General features: G+C 47.0%; 1 protein-coding gene across 6 annotated transcripts in view; it reads right to left on the reverse strand.

Moving 5' to 3' along the window:
- LTBP3 (latent transforming growth factor beta binding protein 3) overlaps positions 1–17,982 on the reverse strand; it is a 165,796-nt gene extending 147,814 nt beyond the window's left edge. For 3 of the 6 annotated variants that reach the window (XM_033953908.1, XM_033953907.1, XM_033953905.1), the window contains exon 1: positions 17,094–17,980. In XM_033953908.1, coding sequence (XP_033809799.1) covers positions 17,094–17,334 — 241 coding nt within the window. In that variant the 5' untranslated portion in view covers positions 17,335–17,980. Of the gene's footprint in view, positions 1–17,093 lie in introns of all 6 variants that reach the window. The other 3 variants (XM_033953909.1, XM_033953906.1, XM_033953910.1) reach the window with 2 other exon arrangements.
- Positions 17,983–18,731: the final 749 nt, after the last annotated feature.

An 18,731-nucleotide genomic window follows, 5' to 3' on the forward strand; every position in this document is an offset into this window, starting at 1 on the left:
TACTGTGTACAATTCTGGAGGCCTCATTACCGCAAAGATGTGCTGAGACTGGAGTCGGTCCAGCGAATGGCCACCCGGATGGTCTCAGGACTCAAGGACCTCCTGTACGAGGAACGGCTGGATAAGTTGCGGCTATACTCACTCGAGGAACACAGAGAGAGGGGAGACATGATCGAGACGTTCAAATATCTCACGGGCCGCATCAGAGGGTTGGAGTGAAGGGCCATTACTCAGACTGGCATGGGGTCACGAGCGGAGTTCCGCAGGGGTCGGTGCTGGGACCGCTCCTGTTTAATATATTTATTAATGACCTGGAGGCGGGAACAAATTGCGAAGTTATTAAATTTGCGGATGACACCAAACTCTACCGCAGGGCTGAAACCATGGAAGACTGCGAAGATCTGCAAAGGGACCTAACGACGCTAGAAGAATGGGCCAAAAAATGGCAAATGAACTTTAACGTAGGGAAATGCAAGGTCATGCATATAGGGAAAAAGAACCCGATGTTCAGCTACAAAATGGGAGGATCACTGCTAGGGGTAAGTAACCTTGAAAGAGACCTGGGAGTGATGGTGGACACGTCTTTGAAGGCGTCGGCACAGTGCGCCACAGCCTCAAGAAAAGCAAACAAGATGTTGGGTATCATTAAGAAGGGTATCACGACCAGGACAAAGGAGGTCATCCTGCCACTGTATCGTGCAATGGTGCGACCGCATCTGGAGTACTGTGTCCAGTATTGGTCACCGTACCTCAAAAAGGACATGGCGGTACTTGAGGGAGTCCAGAGAAGAGCAACTAAACTGATAAGAGGTATGGAAAACCTCTCATATACTGACAGACTAAAAAAGCTGGGGCTGTTCTCCCTGGAAAAGCGGAGACTTAGAGGAGACATGATAGAAACCTTCAAGATCCTGAAGGGTATAGAAAAAGTAGACAGGGATAGATTTTTCAGATTATGGGGAACCACAAGTACAAGGGGGCACTCGGAAAAATTGAAAGGAGACAGGTTTAAAACAAATGCTAGAAAGTTCTTTTTCACCCAGAGGGTGGTGGACACATGGAACGCGCTTCCGGAGGCTGTGATAGGCCGGAGCACGTTACAAGGCTTCAAAGAAGGTTTGGATAGGTTCCTAGAGGATAAAGGAATTGAGGGGTACAGATAAGAGTAGCAGTAGGTTATAGGGATAGTCTGAGACCATTGCTCAGGCAATGGGCCTGATGGGCCACCGCGGGAGCGGACCGCTGGGCGAGATGGACCTCTGGTCTCCCTCAGCGGAGGCAACTTCTTATGTTCTTATGTTCTTAAGATATCTTCTTTTTCAAAGGTCCCACGGCTACAAGAGGGCATCCGTGGAAAATCAGGGGAGGGAAGCTGCACGGTGACACCAGAAAGTACTTTTTCACCGAGAGAGTGGTAGATCGCTGGAATGGTCTTCCAGTTCAGGTGATTGAGGCCAGCAGCGTGCCCGATTTTAAGACCAAATGGGATCGTCACGTGGGTTCTCTTCACAGAGAAAGGTAGGGGTGGGTCATTAAGGTGGGCAGACTAGATGGGCCGTGGCCCTTATCTGCCGTCTATTTCTATGTTTCTATGTAAGCCCAACCGCTCCAAAACAACATTCCCTGTCTGGTAATCCAACGCAGGCCAGAAAACCCTGCAATGGGATAATCATCCAGCCCAGGGCTGAGACATGGATTTAGAGAATGACAGGGACAAATTTTTCCTCATCCCCACAGGAACTCAATTTCCCCATCCTGTCCCTGCGAGTTTTGTCGCTGTCCCTGTCCCATTCCTGTAAGCTCTACCTTAACTGCACAAGCCTCGAACACTTATGATTTTAAAGTGTTGTGCAGATGAGAACAGAGCTTGCGGGATGGGGCAGAGGCAGGAAAAGAACTCGCCGGGACAGGACAGGAGAAATTTGTCCCCATGTCATTCTCTAATATGGATTAATGATATGAGGACAAATTTGTCCCCCATCCCTGTGGGATCTATCTCCATTCCTGCAAATTCTGTCCTCATCTGCAGAAGCCTCAAACACTATAAAATTATAAGTGTTTGAGACTTGTGCAAATGAAGACAGAGCTTGCAGGGATAGGGATGGGGCAGGGACAGAACTCCTGGGGACACATTTGTCCCCGTGCCATTCTCTAATATGAAGGCCTAAAAGCCCTGAGATCAGATTCCCTCCCCCACCCCCAGGCTGAGACATAAGAACATAAGCAGTGCCTCCGCTGGGTCAGACCATAGGTCCATCCTGCCCAGCAGTCCGCTCCCGCGGCGGCCCGAACAGGTCAAGACCTGTCTGAATCATCAGAAGGGGCCCCCTTGCCACCTTGGTTTCCCATTGAGTCCTATCTTCCCATCGAAGTCCTAACCCTCTGGTCTTGCACATGCACGACCAGAGCAGGCCGCGACCCCTGGTTAGCTTTCTATACCTTTGTTACATCCCAGCTCCTCCCTCAGTATCCCACGATCCCTTTATCCCTCAGGAATCCGTCCAATCCCTGTTTGAATCCCTGTACCGTACTCTGCCTGATCACTTCCTCCGGTAGCGCATTCCAAGTGTCCACGACCCTTTGGGTGAAAAAAAACTTCCTTGCATTTGTTCTGAACCTATCTCCCTTCAGTTTCTCCGAATGCCCCCTCGTACCTGTTGTCCCCTTCAGTCTGAAGAATCTGTCCCTATCCACCCTCTCTATGCCCCTCATGATCTTGAAGGTCTCTATCATATCTCCCCTGAGCCTCTTTTTCTCCAGAGAGAAGAGCCCCAGCCTATCCAACCTCTCGGCGTACGGGCAGTGTTCCAGCCCTCTTACCAGCTTCGTTGCTCTCCTTTGGACTCTCTCAAGTACCGCCATGTCCTTCTTGAGGTACGGCGACCAATATTGAACACAGTATTCCAGACTGTGCCATCTTTTCTCTCCCTTGTTCACCATCCAGACTCTAGAAATGGGAATGAGGGTCCTGGTGTGGCCCTGTGATTCTGAGTGACCCTGTCCGTGTGACATCATGCAGAAAAAATGAGCACACTGCCTTCAGGGAGGGAGAGCGAGAGAGCGAGAGAGCAAGCAGAGCAGTGAAAGCGAGAGGAGGCCTAATCTCAACTCCTGGCCAAGAAAAACACCTATGATTACCCGGCCCATGAATAATACACTCTGACCTTCCCTCCCTTCTCTATCCAACCCCCACCACCTCTACCACCCATCTGGGCTGCAAACGGAGTTGGAAAACTTAGGCACAGGCACAAGATTTGGGAGCCAAGTTCAAATTCCTTCTCTGTCTGCCCCTTATAAATGCACTTTTTCTTTGAGGAATGCTTCCCTGATTTTGTTTCTTTTGGCTTCTTTTTCTGTAACATATTTTGCTCCGTTTTGGTTCACTTCCTTCTCCCTCCTTGATGCCGTCTGGGTGATCCCTGGAGCTGCAGCGGCGACACCCTCCTCCACGTGACCCAGCTATGGAGGGAGGGGGCCAATACAACAAGTCATCCTCTGAAAGGTCCAGCATCCTCCGAGAATGCAGCAGAATGGGGAGGGGCCTGTGACCCCCAAATGAGACTCCTTCCAAGTAGAACCATGGCTTCTCTTCTGTGCAACCTGATGGTTGCAGACTACTGTAGTGACATCTTCTATTTGGGGGGAGGGGAAGACGCCTCCGACCAGCCCAGCGGCATATAGCCAACAGGGGCTATTGCTTCCCCTTTGCGTGTGCCAAGAGCAAGGGGCTGCCATCCTCTTCTGTATGACCCAGCAATAGGGGCTGGCCTGGACTTCAACAGCCCAACTTAGCCTCAGACTGGTACAGCGTCTTCACTCATCTTGTGCTGGGAGTGGTGTGGTGTCGGCAGCAATCGTGCTCTCTAGATACCGAATAACCAGAGATGCCACATTATATGCACTAGAATGACCTGATGTGTGGGGTTTACCTAGCCCTGGATCCACTCTGCCCCTCCTACGCCCCAACCTATTCCTTAAACACATAGACAAATACACACACATAGTAGCACATGTCTACCTACACTGTGTGTGTCACTATGAGACTTGCTGAAATGTTACATATTAAAGCACACAATCACACCCTGAGCAAAGTGCAGGTCTCCTCTATACAGCAGACTGGGTCATGCCCCCTACACTAGCCCTTCTTAGGCTAATTACGAGGGGGTGCTGAAAAGTTCTCAGCCAGTTCTTTGTCCAGAGGGCTTACCGTAGTTTCAGGCTTACAGAGCACCCTCCAGAAGCAGACAAACTTTAAAATGTCTGCGATCTCCCGCCGAAGGATCACTCACACAGAGTTGATCCGCAGCACGAGGGCAAACCCGCGGTACCGAAGAAAATAAAAGACTAGGAATTGAGAAATAAAATCACGAGCAGAAGAAAACTAGAAGTTCTCGGCAAGGCTGCAGAATCAAACTGAACTTCAAGGGGAGTGCCCGAACAGGTGACCTCGCAGAGGGGGGTGGTGTTATTTTTAAGTTCTGCAGCCAAGGCTGGAATGGATGCACTACCCGCTAGTTCAGGCTCCAGGGCAGGGCAGGATTAATTCGTCGAGGGCCCTTAGGCACACAGGTACACTGGGCCCCCTGCCCTGCCCCACCCCACCATGCGCCCAGGCGGAAACAGGAAGCTGCCTCAGAGGGAAGCTTTGGGTAAGCAGCACCGCTTGCACAATTACAGTTCCCTTTGCCTTTCTTACCCGCGCTGCTTGCTTGTCTTACTTTCCATCGATGGGGGGGAGGCCGCGTTGCTGATTGGAAAGGGGGGGCCCACGTTGCCAATCGATGCTGGAGCGGCCCATCGCCATTTGGCAAAAACAATGTTGATGCTCTCCTTCATCGGGCCCCCCTGACCATTTCGGGCCCTAGGCACGTGCCTACTTGGCCTATTGGTTAATCTTGGGGGATTGTACAAGAATGCCATGTTTTGACATAGTTTCAGATCATTGATTAAACCATGTCAACTAAAAGTATGAAATTTTCAAGTGTGGAACTCCGAGCAGTCACGAAGCTCCTATTCCTGCAGAAGAAAACTTCAAAGGAAATCCATGAATGTATGATGCAAACACTGAGTGACAAATGCCCATCATACTCCACAGTGAAGAAGTGGTGTGCAACTTTCAGTGTGGTGATTGAGACCAAAGATGCAGCAAGGTTTGGGAGAAAAAAAAAACACCCCAAAAGAATTGACCCCAAAATATCCACAAAGAAGAAAATCCAGAGAAAACAAAAAAAAAAACCTCTGTGGAGTGACGATGTTCCTAAATGGACTTTATTTGAAAGTGTCAAAGTTCCAAAAGGTACACTGAAATCATTCACATAAAATAATTTCATCCACGTCCCTTTCTATTGCAAATGCAAGCAGTGTCTCACTTCCGGCTCACCACACAATTGTTTCCCACGTACTCACCTTTATACGACCCCCAGGGACCCCTGAAGAAGACTTTTTGTCAAAACGCGGACCGTGTTGGGTCCTGTATCCCTAGCGGACTAGGTCCTTTAAGGCTTTTACGTGGATGATTTATTTTTATGTGGATGAAATTATTTTATGTGGATGATTTCAGTGTTCCTTTGGAACTTTGACACTTTCAAATAAAGTCCATTTAGGAACATCATCACTCCAGAGGGGTTTTTTTTGGTTTTCGCAAGGTTTGGGAGGCCTCAAATGGTGTCAACTGCTGAAATTGTTGACCACATCTATGACTTGATTTTGGTAGATCGGCGAATATCGGCTAAAACAATTGCTGAGACAATACAGATATCCAGAGAAAGTGCTGGCTGTATAATCAACGAGCAGCTGGGTATGCAGAAGCCGTCAGCCAAGTGGGTGCCCAAATGTTTGAATGTTGATGAGAAACAACGTCGAGTGGACACTTCCAAGTTGATTTTGCAGCATTTTCAGCAAGCTGATGCCAACTTTTTGGAATTAAGTTACTGTTGATGAAACATAGTTATATCACTTTGATCCAGAGACAAAACAACAATCCATGCAATGGCAGCACTCAGGTTCTTCGAGGCCAAGGAAATTCAAGACCCAAAAGTCAGCAGGAAAGGTCATGGCCACAGTGTTTTGGAATCAGGGAGAAGTTGTAATGACCGACTCTCTTCCAAGGGGCCAAACAATTAATGCAGTAACAATTAATGCAAACAATTAATACTGTAACTTGCTATGCTGATTAAAGGAGGCATTGAAAGGGGAAAAAAAGGAGAGGGAAGCTGCGGAAAGGAGTTCTCTTTTTGCAAAACAATGCACCTGCTCACAAGGCTGGCAAAACAATGGATGTTTTGATGCGGTTGGGGAGTCAGTGCATAGACCATCCACCCTTCTCACCAGACCTTGCTCCATCGGACTATTTTTTGTTACCAAACCTTAAAAAGGTTTGAAAGGGTGACATTTTGCGAGTGATTTGGAGGCGATTGCAGCAACAGAGCAGTGTTTCAGTGACCAGATATCAGACATGAAGTAATAATAATAATAATAATAATAATAACTTTATTCTTATATACCGCCAACAATCTTGCGACTTCTAGGCGGTTTACAATGAAGAGAAACTGTACAGACAGCGAATTACAGAGTATAGCATTGAACATCAAGTGATAGTAACAGGAGAGTTACAGGGCTGTGTATTACATGGTTTCACAATGAGTAGCATTATACAGTCGACGATATTCAGAGCATAAGTAGGAGAAGAGAAAGGAGATTGCGCTTTGAGTTACAAAGGTGCAAGGCTGCGAAGGTGAAAAAGATAACATAAGATGTTGATGAGAAGTAAGTTGTTAACTTGGTACATTTGAACGAAGGACGGACACCAGTGGGAAAAACTGGTAACAATTAAAGATAGAAATTTTGGCAGAAGAGGGTAGACGGACTCCTTGGGATGGGAGGAGGCTCCGATTTTAGGGGAGAAGTCTGGTTAGGTTATAAATTTCTTAAACAATGTGGTTTTTAGTTCTTTCCTAAAGATACTATATGATTCTCTGGCGGCATAAGTGAAGTAGTCTGTCCAAGTTTGCAGTCTACCTGCTTGGAATTTGAATGTTCTATCAAAGAAGGTGCGATATCTACAGCCTATGATATTTGGGTAGGTAAAGAGGTTACGGTTTCTGGTAGGCCTAATAGAGGAGTGGAATTCGAAGTGAGGTAGTAGGTAGCTGGGGGCCAGTCCCCAGATTAGTTTATAGCAGAGGCAGGAGAATTTGAATAGAATTCGCGCTTCAATTGGTAACCAATGAAGGAGTTTGTAGAATGGACTAACATGATCGCTCTTCTTTAGTCCGAATATTAGACGGATGGCCGTATTTTGAACTATTCTCAGTTTTCTCACATTTTTTTTAGATATTCCCAAGTACCAAGTGTGTTGACCTTAGGGGTGAATATGTGGTTCATAGACAATGGCGCGAAAGACAAAAGCGCGCACCGACAATTGAGCACAGTGCGCGCCACCGCGCCACTCTAAATTACAGTTTTTAGGGGCTCCGACGGGGAGTTTTGTTGGGAAACCCCCCCAGTTTACTTAATAGACATCGCGCCGGCGTTATGGGGGGTTTGGGGGGTTGTAACCCTCCACATTTTACTGTAAACTGAACTTTTTCCCTAAAAACAGGGGAAAAGTGAAGTTTTCAGTAAAATGTGGGGGGTTACAACCCCCCACACCCCCCACAACGCCCCCACAACGCGGCGCGATGTCTATTAAGTAAAGTGGGGAGGTTCCCCCCACGCCCCCCCCCCCGTCGGAGCCCTAAAAACAGTAATTTAGAGCGGCGCAGCAGCGTGCGCTGCGCTCAATTGTCTGGGCGCGCCTTTGTCCCGGCACGCTTTTGACCTGACACTGAATATGTGGCTCCACATTATTCCCTTCTTGGTTGGGCTGAGAACTTTTCAGCATTACCTCGTACTGTGGGAAGTCTAGCCAGTATGATGGATATTAGAGGGAGAGCAGGTAATTAGCAGAGTTGATTAAAAAAAAAAAAGCCCAAGGTCCCATGAAATAAGACAGAAGAGAATTACAATCCCTGTACACCAATCCCAGGAAAGCTTTTTTTTTTTAAACTTTATTCATTTTTAAAACTATAGTTGTGCACAGTAAATGATGTATTTACATAAATTAATATTACAGCACAATAAACTTGCTAAAAATGACAAAAATTATTCCCCCCCCCCATTTATCCAACTGACCAACAACTCATAAAATTACCTATAAACAACCTATCTATACCTCTTAAACAGTGTCAAAACATACCCCCCTCCCCAGGCTGTGTATGTTTTCCTCAATTAAATAAATATTCATTCCTTACAATATTTAGTTAATGGTTCCCAAACTTCCATAAATTTTTTGTAACTTCCCTTCTGAATGGCCATGAATCTTTCCATTTTAAAGACATAACATAGGGATTCCCACCAGAATGAATAATTTAATCTGTCCCAATTTTTCAAATTTTTTAAGATGATATTAGAGGGAGATCAAATAATTAGCAGAGTTGATTTAAAAAAAAAAAAAAAAAAAAAAGCCCAAGGTCCCATGAAATAAGACGGAAGAGAATCACAATCCCTGTACACCAATCCCAGGAAAGCTTTAAAAAGGCATCAATTTCTGAGGCAAATCTAACACCCCTCTATCACCCAGAAAATGTTAGATACAAGAAATCTTGTTTATAAAGCAGAGAATGAATGCTGGTCTTTGTGACAGTAATGTAAAAAAAAATTCTCAGGCATTTGAAAATCTTCTTGAGTATGAAATAATGCCCAGGACCCAGGGGTCTCAAAGTCCCTCCTTGAGGGCCGCAATCCAGTCAGGTTTTCAGGATTTCCCCAATGAATACGCAGGAGATCTATGTGCATGTACTGCTTTCAATGCATATTCATTGGGGAAATCCTGAAAACCCGACTGGATTGCGGCCCTCAAGGAGGGACTTTGAGATCCCTGTATCAGTACGATTGCCTCTTGTGCATCTTTACAGAAGGAGCAGGGAAACATGTGTGTCAGTATTACCTGGCTAAAGTTGAGATTAGTGCTGCCCGATTCAGTGAAAAATATTTTGATTCGATTCACCCTGTTGAATCAATTTTTCTATTCGATTCGATTCATTTTTGATGACACAACTTTACGTTTAAACATTTTATTTAAACAAGGCAATATCAAGGAAAATCGGGCAGCACTACCATATTCCCCCTCCCCAGCCCCCCTCCACAATTCTAATCTTCCCCAGAGCATCCCAAAGAAAGGACCCCATATTCCCTCTTTCCAGCCTACAGAGATGATTCTCAGCTTCCCCAGAGCATCCCCAAAGAAAGAGTCCCCATATTCCTCCTCCCCAGCCCCCCTCCCCGATTCTCAGCTTCCCCAGAGCATCCCCAAATAAATAGGCCCCATATTCCTCCTCCCCAGCCCCCCTCTCCGATTCTCAACTTCCCTAAAGAAAGGTCCTCAGCTTCCCCCTTCCCCCCACAATTCCATGGCCTCAGGAAAAGAAGACAGCACTGCGGCAGAGAGATCCTTTACTTACGCTGAAAGTTAGATGCGGGGATTCGAGAGGAGAAATGCTTTTGGGAACCATCCAGCCGAGAGCCAATAACTACAAAAAAATAAACATGCTTGCAAGTTGCCGTTGCTGCCGCCGCCACCGCCACAGATCGCATAGGCGTATGCCAACGTCCTTTCTTCTGATGCAACTTCCAGTTTCGCAAAACCGGAAGTTACATTAGATGAAGGACTCTGATGGCCATGGCAGAGGGAAAGCCTGAACGCGGGTGGGTCTCAAGGGGGCCGACCTTTGAATCGGTGAATTCGATTTTTTTGTGCAAATGAATTGATTTGAACCGAATCATCCAAAGTGAATCGGTGAATCGAATCGATTTGAATCACGAATCGGGCAGCACTAGTTGAGACAAGCCCCAACCAACCTTCCCACTTTCACAAGACTAAAAGGTGGGCCTGTCTCAGGGCAGGTCCAAGGCCTACTCACCAAGCCTGAGGGGACTTTCAGATACACACTACCTGTCTGGCGTCTACACTGTCTCTTCTATATGGCATGTTTGTGCCTGCAGCCCAAAAGAAATTCTCATACAATATACAGGTCAACTCACACATAAATGTACCCCCAACACAGGCACTCTCCTTCCCTGATGCCATCACAAAGTCACACAGGTCAGTTGTTGAAAGAGGTTTCTCTAATTAAACAAGTCACCTAAAGCCAAAGTTCAGGCTTTTGATTTTGTATGTTTTTATTGGAAGCTGCTTTCATATAAGTGGCATACAAATGCTGTAAATAAATATTGAAACTTTAAATCCTTTTTCCAAAGGCAGAGACCCGAGTTCTAATCCTGCCATCAACCTTTCCTTTGATCCCCAGCAAGTCCTTTTTTTTCCCCTATGCTTCAGTTCTAATCTTGGCCTGAACTACACAGTTACCTAGAATGCCAAACTTCAGAGGGGCAGCAAAAGGCAGCCCAGGTGTGTTTTTTAAAAATTTCCCCTCTCAATTTGTGACAGGTGGAACAGCCAGAGCTCAGCTGGCAGATCCGCAGCTAAACATCAGTGAACCATGGAGGTTTGGCACACACACATTGAGCACCAGATGCACAAGCTCTGGCAACGGAGTAAAAAATACTGGGTTGGGAGCAATTTTGGTTTTCTGGGCTATGCTTAGCACAAATTACATGCAACTTATACGCATTCTATTGGCAAAAGGGAGAGGAACTATGCCTGCACAGAAGAGTAAGTCGGTCTTCTGCACAAGCCCAATACATCTCCTGATCACTGGATCTCACAAGCAGTTTGTTTGGTTTTTTTACTTTGTGACTTGCCCAGGATCAAACCCATGACCTCAGGCTGCTGAGGCAGGAGCTCTAATCACTAAGCTATTTCTCCACACTGTTTAGGGTTGTGCTTGAGCTCTAATAAGCAGAAGCAGCAAAAAGAGAGAAAAAAAAAGACCTTCTAGGCTGGAAGCTTTTTTTGTTTGTTTGCTTGCTGTGGCAGCAGAGCTTGAGCACAGGAGGAGTGGCTTAGTGGTTACAGATCCTGCCTCAGCAGCCTGAGGATGTGGGTTCAATCCTCAGCAAAATTTTAGAGTGATTTGAATGCAGTTGCTGTGTGTTTGTTATACGAGTGTACATCCCATGCCTAACAGCTGTGTTCTGCCCATAGGCACAAGACATACACTCGCATAACAGTCGCACAAATAGCTATTAGCAGCTCCAGATCTCCTGTATAATTTTACTCGGTAAGAGGTGGGCATTCCCTTTTGTGCATCACAAGGAGAGCTCATTTAAATAACAATGACCTCCTTGTAATGCATTTGGCTGCTATGGCAATCGTAAAAGCCCCCTCCGAGAACCATATTGCGCATCAGAGGCTGAGTGGTAAGCAAGTAAGACAGGCTACAACCTGTCTTATGTGCCTGAAAGTCGGCCACCATCCCAACCACCTGGATTAAGACTTCCTATAACAAAGTGAGCAAGGGGCCTAGCCGGCCTTCGCATACACAGGTGCCGAGGCTCTGCACTTCCTTTTCGCTTGGTTGAAGGTCTGCTAGCTGAGTTATGACCATTTCGTCCATAGTGGTACTGATCTAGCTGCAAGGGACAGAGGAAGGAGAAAGAAGAGCTCCAAGCGAGGCAATAGGATATGTTGGACTATGGCAGAAGGGTGCGAGAAGAGAGGTCTGTGGCTGGGAGGAGGGTGGCCTGGAAGTTGCTGGCCTGAGAGCAGAAGGGGTACAAGGCTTAAGATATCCTTGCACCGACTCTGGCTGTGTCAGTGATTGTGTGACCTTGAGGCGAGTCAACTTCCTGTCTAAGTGCCTCTGGGAAGGGGCTAATGACTAGTCAAGCAATCTATAGTTCCAAGTCACCTTCTATCCATAGAGTCATATCCTGGGCTGTGTGCACAGCCCTGCCTGGAGTCTAAACTTAAGAAACAGGGGATGTGTCTGCAGAGCTCTCCTGTACATTCGGTGTCCTCCCTCAGCCTGTAATGAGGGGGGATGCATTCCTTCAACTGCCACTTTCAGTAAAACTCAGGCGTTAACACATCAGCATAATTACCCCTTGCATATGGCTGAAAGCCTGCAGCCAGGCCTGGTCCCACCTTGCTGGACACACGCGATTTATTTTGTGGAGGTAAAAAGCCTCAGAAATACAGCTCTAGGCTCTCTCACATAGGCATACAAAAACAAGCAAACATGAATGCTCACAGACTGACACATACAAGCAAACTGGCATACACCCAACATGGATGCCTAGCCCTAACATAAAGCAGTTTGGCAGACAGGGATACGAAGGGTGTGTTTGCACTTGTGTACCCACAGAGCTTTGAAAAGCCACAAAAGGCATTATCGCCTCCACTAAGACACAAACAAAAACAAACAGTGAGTCTGGCTGGGCCTCAAATCCAATGACAATATCCTCACAGGAGGGGCACATGTAAATTATATTTCAAAAGCCCCTTGCACCATGTGACTATGGAAATTCCTGCATCCCAGCCAGGAGTGTCACTGTGCAGCAGAAGTCAAGAAATAAATGGAAGGGTGGGGGAGGGATTCTTCCATCTGGGTCCCAGTTTTGGTGGAACACAGGTCAACCCTACTTGTAAAGTGTCCCACACACAGTGACCTGAAAATTTGTCAGTCCAAGATGGTGGAATGCTATGGAAGAAGGTGTAAGAAGACTGGCTAAAGGCTGGTGCCCTGCAAATAGCAGCTAGAATAGATCCTCAGCTAGGCAGACTGGATGAGACTGTATCTGCCGTGTTACTATGTTACATAGGGAATGTGGAAAAAAAAAAAAAAAAAAGCGCAGCCCTATGGGGATTCTCTTCAAAAATGAGCCTGGGAGAGGAGAGGAGGGGAGGGGGCAGTTCTGGCTGGATCTAGACCTGGATCCAAACCAGCAGATTTGCCCCATGTAGCCAAGGCATTCCTTAAGCACTGCTGGAAATAATCAAAGGTAGGAAAGCAAACCAAAACTGAATAAGTCCTTCCCACCACCTTGCTACTTGGGTTACTCAGGTGCAGAGATAAATCGCCTCCCTCCCTCCAAACAGGCCCAAGGCCAAGCCTTGAACAAGCTCCTAAGAGACTGAAGCCACAAAACTGTTTATTTACCGGGATTCGGGAAGATTTTTTTTGCTTACTTTCATTTCAACTAAACCTTTTACTGTCCTCATTTCATGCACCGCTGGCCTCGCTATGCCGAGATTCACCACTGGAAGCACCAAGATTTAGATCCAGAGCTCCAAGTTCTGGAGTTTCACACCGCTGAGCCCACAGCACCACAGACATTCTGAAATTATTTTTACAGATGTGTCTTTTCATCTTGTCCCCCCAGTTAGTAGGCAACCCTAACACACATGGGCTCAGGAATGAAAACTACAGTGACCCCCATCCCTTTTCTGCTTAGTCCTACAATCCACAGTCATCTTCCTTCTTATCCCCCTCCCCCATCTTAGGCCCATCCTGGCTCCCCTCTCTCAGAAGGCGTTCGACAAGGTTCCGCATGAATGGCTACTTTGAAAAATTGCAAGCCATGGAATCGAGGGTGATATACTCACGTGGATTAAAAACTGGCTGGCAGATAGGAAACAGAGAGTGGGGGTAAATGGACAATACTCGGACTGGAAAAGCGTCACGAGTGGAGTGCCGCAGGGTTCGGTGCTGGGATCCGTGCTCTTCAACATATTTATAAACGACCTGGAAATTGGTACGACAAGTGAAGCGATTAAATTTGCAGACGATACGAAGTTATTCAGGGTAGTGAAGACGCAGGAGGATTGCGAAGACCTGTAACGTGACATAAACACGCTTGAGAAATGGGCTGCGACATGGCAAATGAGGTTTAACGTGGATAAGTGTAAGGTGATGCATGTCGGTAACAAAAATCTTATACACGAATACAGGATGTCCGGTGCAGTACTTGGAGAGACCCCCCAGGAAAGAGACTTGGGAGTACTGGAGGACAAGTCAATGAAGCAGTCTGCGCAATGCGTGGTGGCGGTGAAAAGGGCGAACAAAATACTAGGAATGATTATGAAGGGGATCACAAACAGATCGGAGAAGGTTATCATGCCGCTGTACCGGGCCATGGTACGCCCTCACCTGGAATACTGCATCCAACACTGGTCGCCATACATGAAGAAGGACATGGTACTACTCAAAAGGGTCCAGAGAAGAGCAACTAAAATGGTTAAGGGGCTGGAGGAGTTGCCATACAGTGAGAGATTAGAGAAACTGGGCCTCTTCTCCCTTGAAAAGAGGAGACTGAGATGGGACATGATTGAAACCTTTAAGATAATGAAGCAAATAGACTTAGTAAATAAAGACAGGTTGTTCACCCTCTCCAAGGTAGAGAGAACGAGAGGGCACTCTCTAAAGTTAAAAAGGGATAGATTCTGTACAAACGTAAGGAGTGGTAGAAAATTGGAACGCTCTTCCAAAGGCTATTACAGGGGAAAACACCCTCCAAGGGATTCAAGACAAAAGTTAGAAAAGTTCCTGCTGAACCAGAACGTACGCAGGTAAGGCTAGTCTCAGTTAGGGCATTGGTCTTTGACCTAAGGGCCGCCACGAGCGCAGACTGCTGAACACGATAGACCACTGGTCTGACCCAGCAGCGGCAATTCTTATGTTCTTATTCTCTTACACCCTGATTACAGGTTTCCTTACCACCTTCTTATCCTTTCCCTTCCCCTACTCTATAATAGACCTGTCAAATTACTTTTTTGGCCAGTCTTGGATTTGAACTTGCATCCTAAAACAGTGTGAAAACTGTAACCCCCCGATTCTACCCACTGACAGCACTGATGCAGGTCCCATAATGCACTAGGGTCAGCATCAGAAATCCAGGATTGGACTAAAATCTCCCTCTTCAAACTGGTTAACCGATGCATTATGGAACCTGCAGGCATATATCAAGAACAGTAAATCCCACAATGCTTTGAGATGTAAATTCAAATTTGGAGATTGGGTAACATGGAAGCTCTGGTGTTATGATTTTTCATGCAGTTTTTTTTTGCTCCATGATGCTGGTGGCAACTCCAGACAGCTTTTTTATGGTTTGAGCTGCAAAGCAGGCCTCACAAGATTATGTAATCCATCAGTAATTTGGGCCTGTGCAGAGCTGCTAAGTTATCCATTCCAGGAGAGAGACTTTTTGGCCAGTCCTGGATTTCTGTCAACCTCATTCTGGTACATTATGGGACCCGTGGCAGTACTGATTCCAATGGATAGAATCATGGATTGCAGATATTACACTGCTTTGGGATGTAAGTTTATGTTTATTAAAATACTTAGAGACCACGATTTGAAAGTTTAAAACCAGAACTGGAGAAAAAGTCTCCCTCCTGGAGTAGGTAACTTGGTAGATATGACATGCTAGTGCGCCAGGCAACATCTGCTAGTACCAGGGGGAAGAGGTACATCTAGGAAAAGGTGGAGAGGGTCTGAGGGAGTACCTGTTAGCTGGCTGCATTTTCTCACAGAGATTTTGACATGTTATGCCATTATAAACACTTCCACTAACATACCCACATCTGTAGTTCTGCTGCAGCTTCTTTGTACCTGAGACCTGGGGGGAGGGGGAGGGAAGAAGGCATTTCTTCATCTGGATTTAACAGCTTCATTTTCATTATTTCTTATCAAAGGAAAAAGCAAGAAAGAAAGACAAAACACCTCTGAACAGTTTACAAAAACTATCCCGTCTACCAAATTAGCAGTCTCCACAACACACTGGCAATACCATAACAGCATCCGTTCAAAATAACAAGTGTTATCCTTCCTTAAACAGCCCAGCCCCCATTTCCATGAACTTGAAGCAAACAGATTCTAAAGCCTTACAGGACCTTGAATAATGAAAGAATGCTTCTCCCAATGCCTGGTGTTCCACTTAGACCTCTCTATGCCTGTATGGGTGCCAGGAAAGAAGCATTAAAATATGATAAAATTTCTATATAATTCTGCTAATTTAATACAAGGTATTATCACCCTTATAGAATCCAGAAAATGCAGAGGCTGAAAAATGTCAACAGAGCTGCCAACTTACCCGATTCCAGGAGGAAGACCTTTGGGGAGTCTTGGTTTGGAACTCACACTGCAGGTCCCATAATGCACCAGAATGGGCCTGTCAGAAATCCAGAACTGGCTTAAAATCTTCCTGGAATGGGATAAACTGGCAGCTCCACAGAGAAGAGTCTGGCATAGCACAGAATACAAGGGGCTGCACAATAGGTAAAAAGGACCCAACTGCCTCCTGTATAGCAAGAGTACCAAGCTTCCCCCAGGGAAGGGGTAAAACGTGGACCTCACAGACCTGACGGATCTAAAGCCGCACGTCCTTAAAAATCTGAGGTCCGTGTCCATGCCACTCGTAGTTTCTGCCTCTTACAGACCTGAGACGGATCCATCAGCGCTAAAATCTCATAAAGGTCTGTCAGAGCAAAATTCTATGTCGGGCTTAAAGGATAAGCAGAGCGCAAAACGGTTAAACAGCCCTGTTAAGCGCTGGGTTTTCTGGATCTCCTGAAAGAGACCTCCAATTTGCGATCCAGGAAGCCTGATTCACTATAGTGTACCCTTACTTTAAACTATAATAAGATCCGGCAGGCTTAAACCTATACATAAGAAGGCTTCTGCTCTGCCGCTCCAGCACTAGTCTCTGGCTCTGACAGACCTCTATGAGATTTTAGCCTATGCCAAGACGGATCCGTCAGTGCTAAAATCTCATAAAGGTCTGTAAGAGACAGAAACTACGAGTGGAACGGACACGGACCTCAGATTTTTTTAAGGACGTGCAGTTTTAGATCCGCGAGGTCCGTCAGGTCCGCGTTTTACCCCTTCCCCTTCCCCCATTATATATAATAAAAGCAGTGACTCATCCCTCAAGAGCCGGAGCCAGGTCAGGTTTTCAGGATATCCACAATAAATATGCATAAGATAGATTTGCATCTCAAGGAGGCAGTGCATACAAATCCATCTCATACATATTCATTGCGGATATCCTGAAAACCTGACCTGGCTCCGGCTCTTGAGGACTGGAATTGCCTACCCCTGCCACCCCCCCTCCTTCTGTAACACCAACAGGAGCTCATCCCCCTCCCCACTTACCCACTCTGAAGCCGGACCCTGTGAGAGTGTCCGCGGAGTGGCCATTCTCCCCGACGAGGGTCATGTTGGTGCCTTGCTTACACGTGTCCCGGCACTGGCCCTTCAGACAGGTCCGCTTGCAAATCCGGGGCGCAAAGACCACCTTGAAGCGCTCCCGGGCCCCAGTCCTCTCTGGCGAGGCCGAGGCCACCAAGTGGATGCCAAGGGCCAGTGCCAGCAGCCAGAGTGCCCCCGAAGACATCTTCACATCCTTGGGCCTGGCAAGATCCCTGGACAGCTCCTTGGCCCCCAGCCCTGAGCGCCTCTGGGGGATTGCCCTGAACCCCCTCAGCTCTGGATACCTTCTTGATCCTCTTTCCTCCTCAGTAACAACAGGGTCCCTCCGTTATGGTCTCTCACTCAACCCTAGACATGCCTGGTATAGTCCGACCCCCACTATCCTGCTGTCCACGGAGAACCTAAGTTACAGGTAAGCAACTACACTTTATCGCTCCTCACCCACCCCGAGGCATCTCTGACTTCCCCCGGTCACGTCTGGTTTACTGTCCCGTACGCAGCCCTGGCCACCTCTGGCTCATTGCCCCTCATTAACTACTGGACACATCTGGCTCCTCTCCCCACTCCCCCCCTGGCCACCTCTGGCGCCCTCGCGGACCCGCTCTCCTGCCGTCTAGTTTTTGGCCGTCCAGCTGCAGACGGTCATCCCAGGCGCCCAAACCGCCCCCCCCCCTTCAAGAAGAGTTCAGTCGACCGGGAGGAGGAGCGATCAAAGCGACCTCCAAGAGCCCGAAGTCTTCCGTAAAGAGCTGAACGGAGCCTCGGAGCGGAGCCGAGCGACGATCCCGCCGGGAAGAGAGCCTCTTGCCCTGTGGCGCCCCGGAGATGGCTGCGCGCCCGGCTCGGCCAGACGGAGGAGGAGCTGGGGACGGGGGGCGGGGGATCCCACTTGTTTTCCCGAAGCAGCTTTGCAGACCGGAGGTTGGAATTTGGGCCCGCGGCCAACGTGCCAGGGAAACGTCTTGATTTCAGCGCTTCCTGCAGGAGGGGGAGCCAGATGGTCAGGAGAGGGGCTGCCCCCCCCCCCCCCCCGCACTTGTAGACGTGAGAATAAGGCTTCCCGGGATTGGGAACCCCGCAGTCCCAGGGACAGTGTTCTTTCTTTCAATTTTAAACTTTGTTTGGAGAAATGTCATAATTTATCATAATTTGCTTAATTCCTTCAGTACAATGTTATGTTATAAATTGAAAATAAAAAGAATAGGGGGAGGGAATAGGGGGGTGTAGGGGATTGAAATAGGTCATATGGAAATATATTTTGGATGACTGATAGAAATATGTATGGAAATGTCATAATTTATCATAATTTACATAATTCCTTCAATATAATATTATGTTATAAATTGAAAATAAAAAGAATGGGGGAGGGAATAGGGGGGTGTAGGGGGTTGAAATAGCTCATATGGACATATATTTTGGAGGAATGATAGAAATATGCATGGAAATGTCATCATTTATCATAATTCCTTCAGTACAATGTTATGTTATAAATTGAAAATAAAAAGAATGGGGGAGGGAATAGGGGGGTGTAGGGGGTTGAAATAGCTCATATGGAAATATATTTTGGAGGAATGATAGAAA

The sequence above is a fragment of the Geotrypetes seraphini genome, chromosome 8 (genome assembly GCF_902459505.1).
Source record: "Geotrypetes seraphini chromosome 8, aGeoSer1.1, whole genome shotgun sequence".
Lineage (NCBI taxonomy): Eukaryota > Metazoa > Chordata > Amphibia > Gymnophiona > Dermophiidae > Geotrypetes > Geotrypetes seraphini.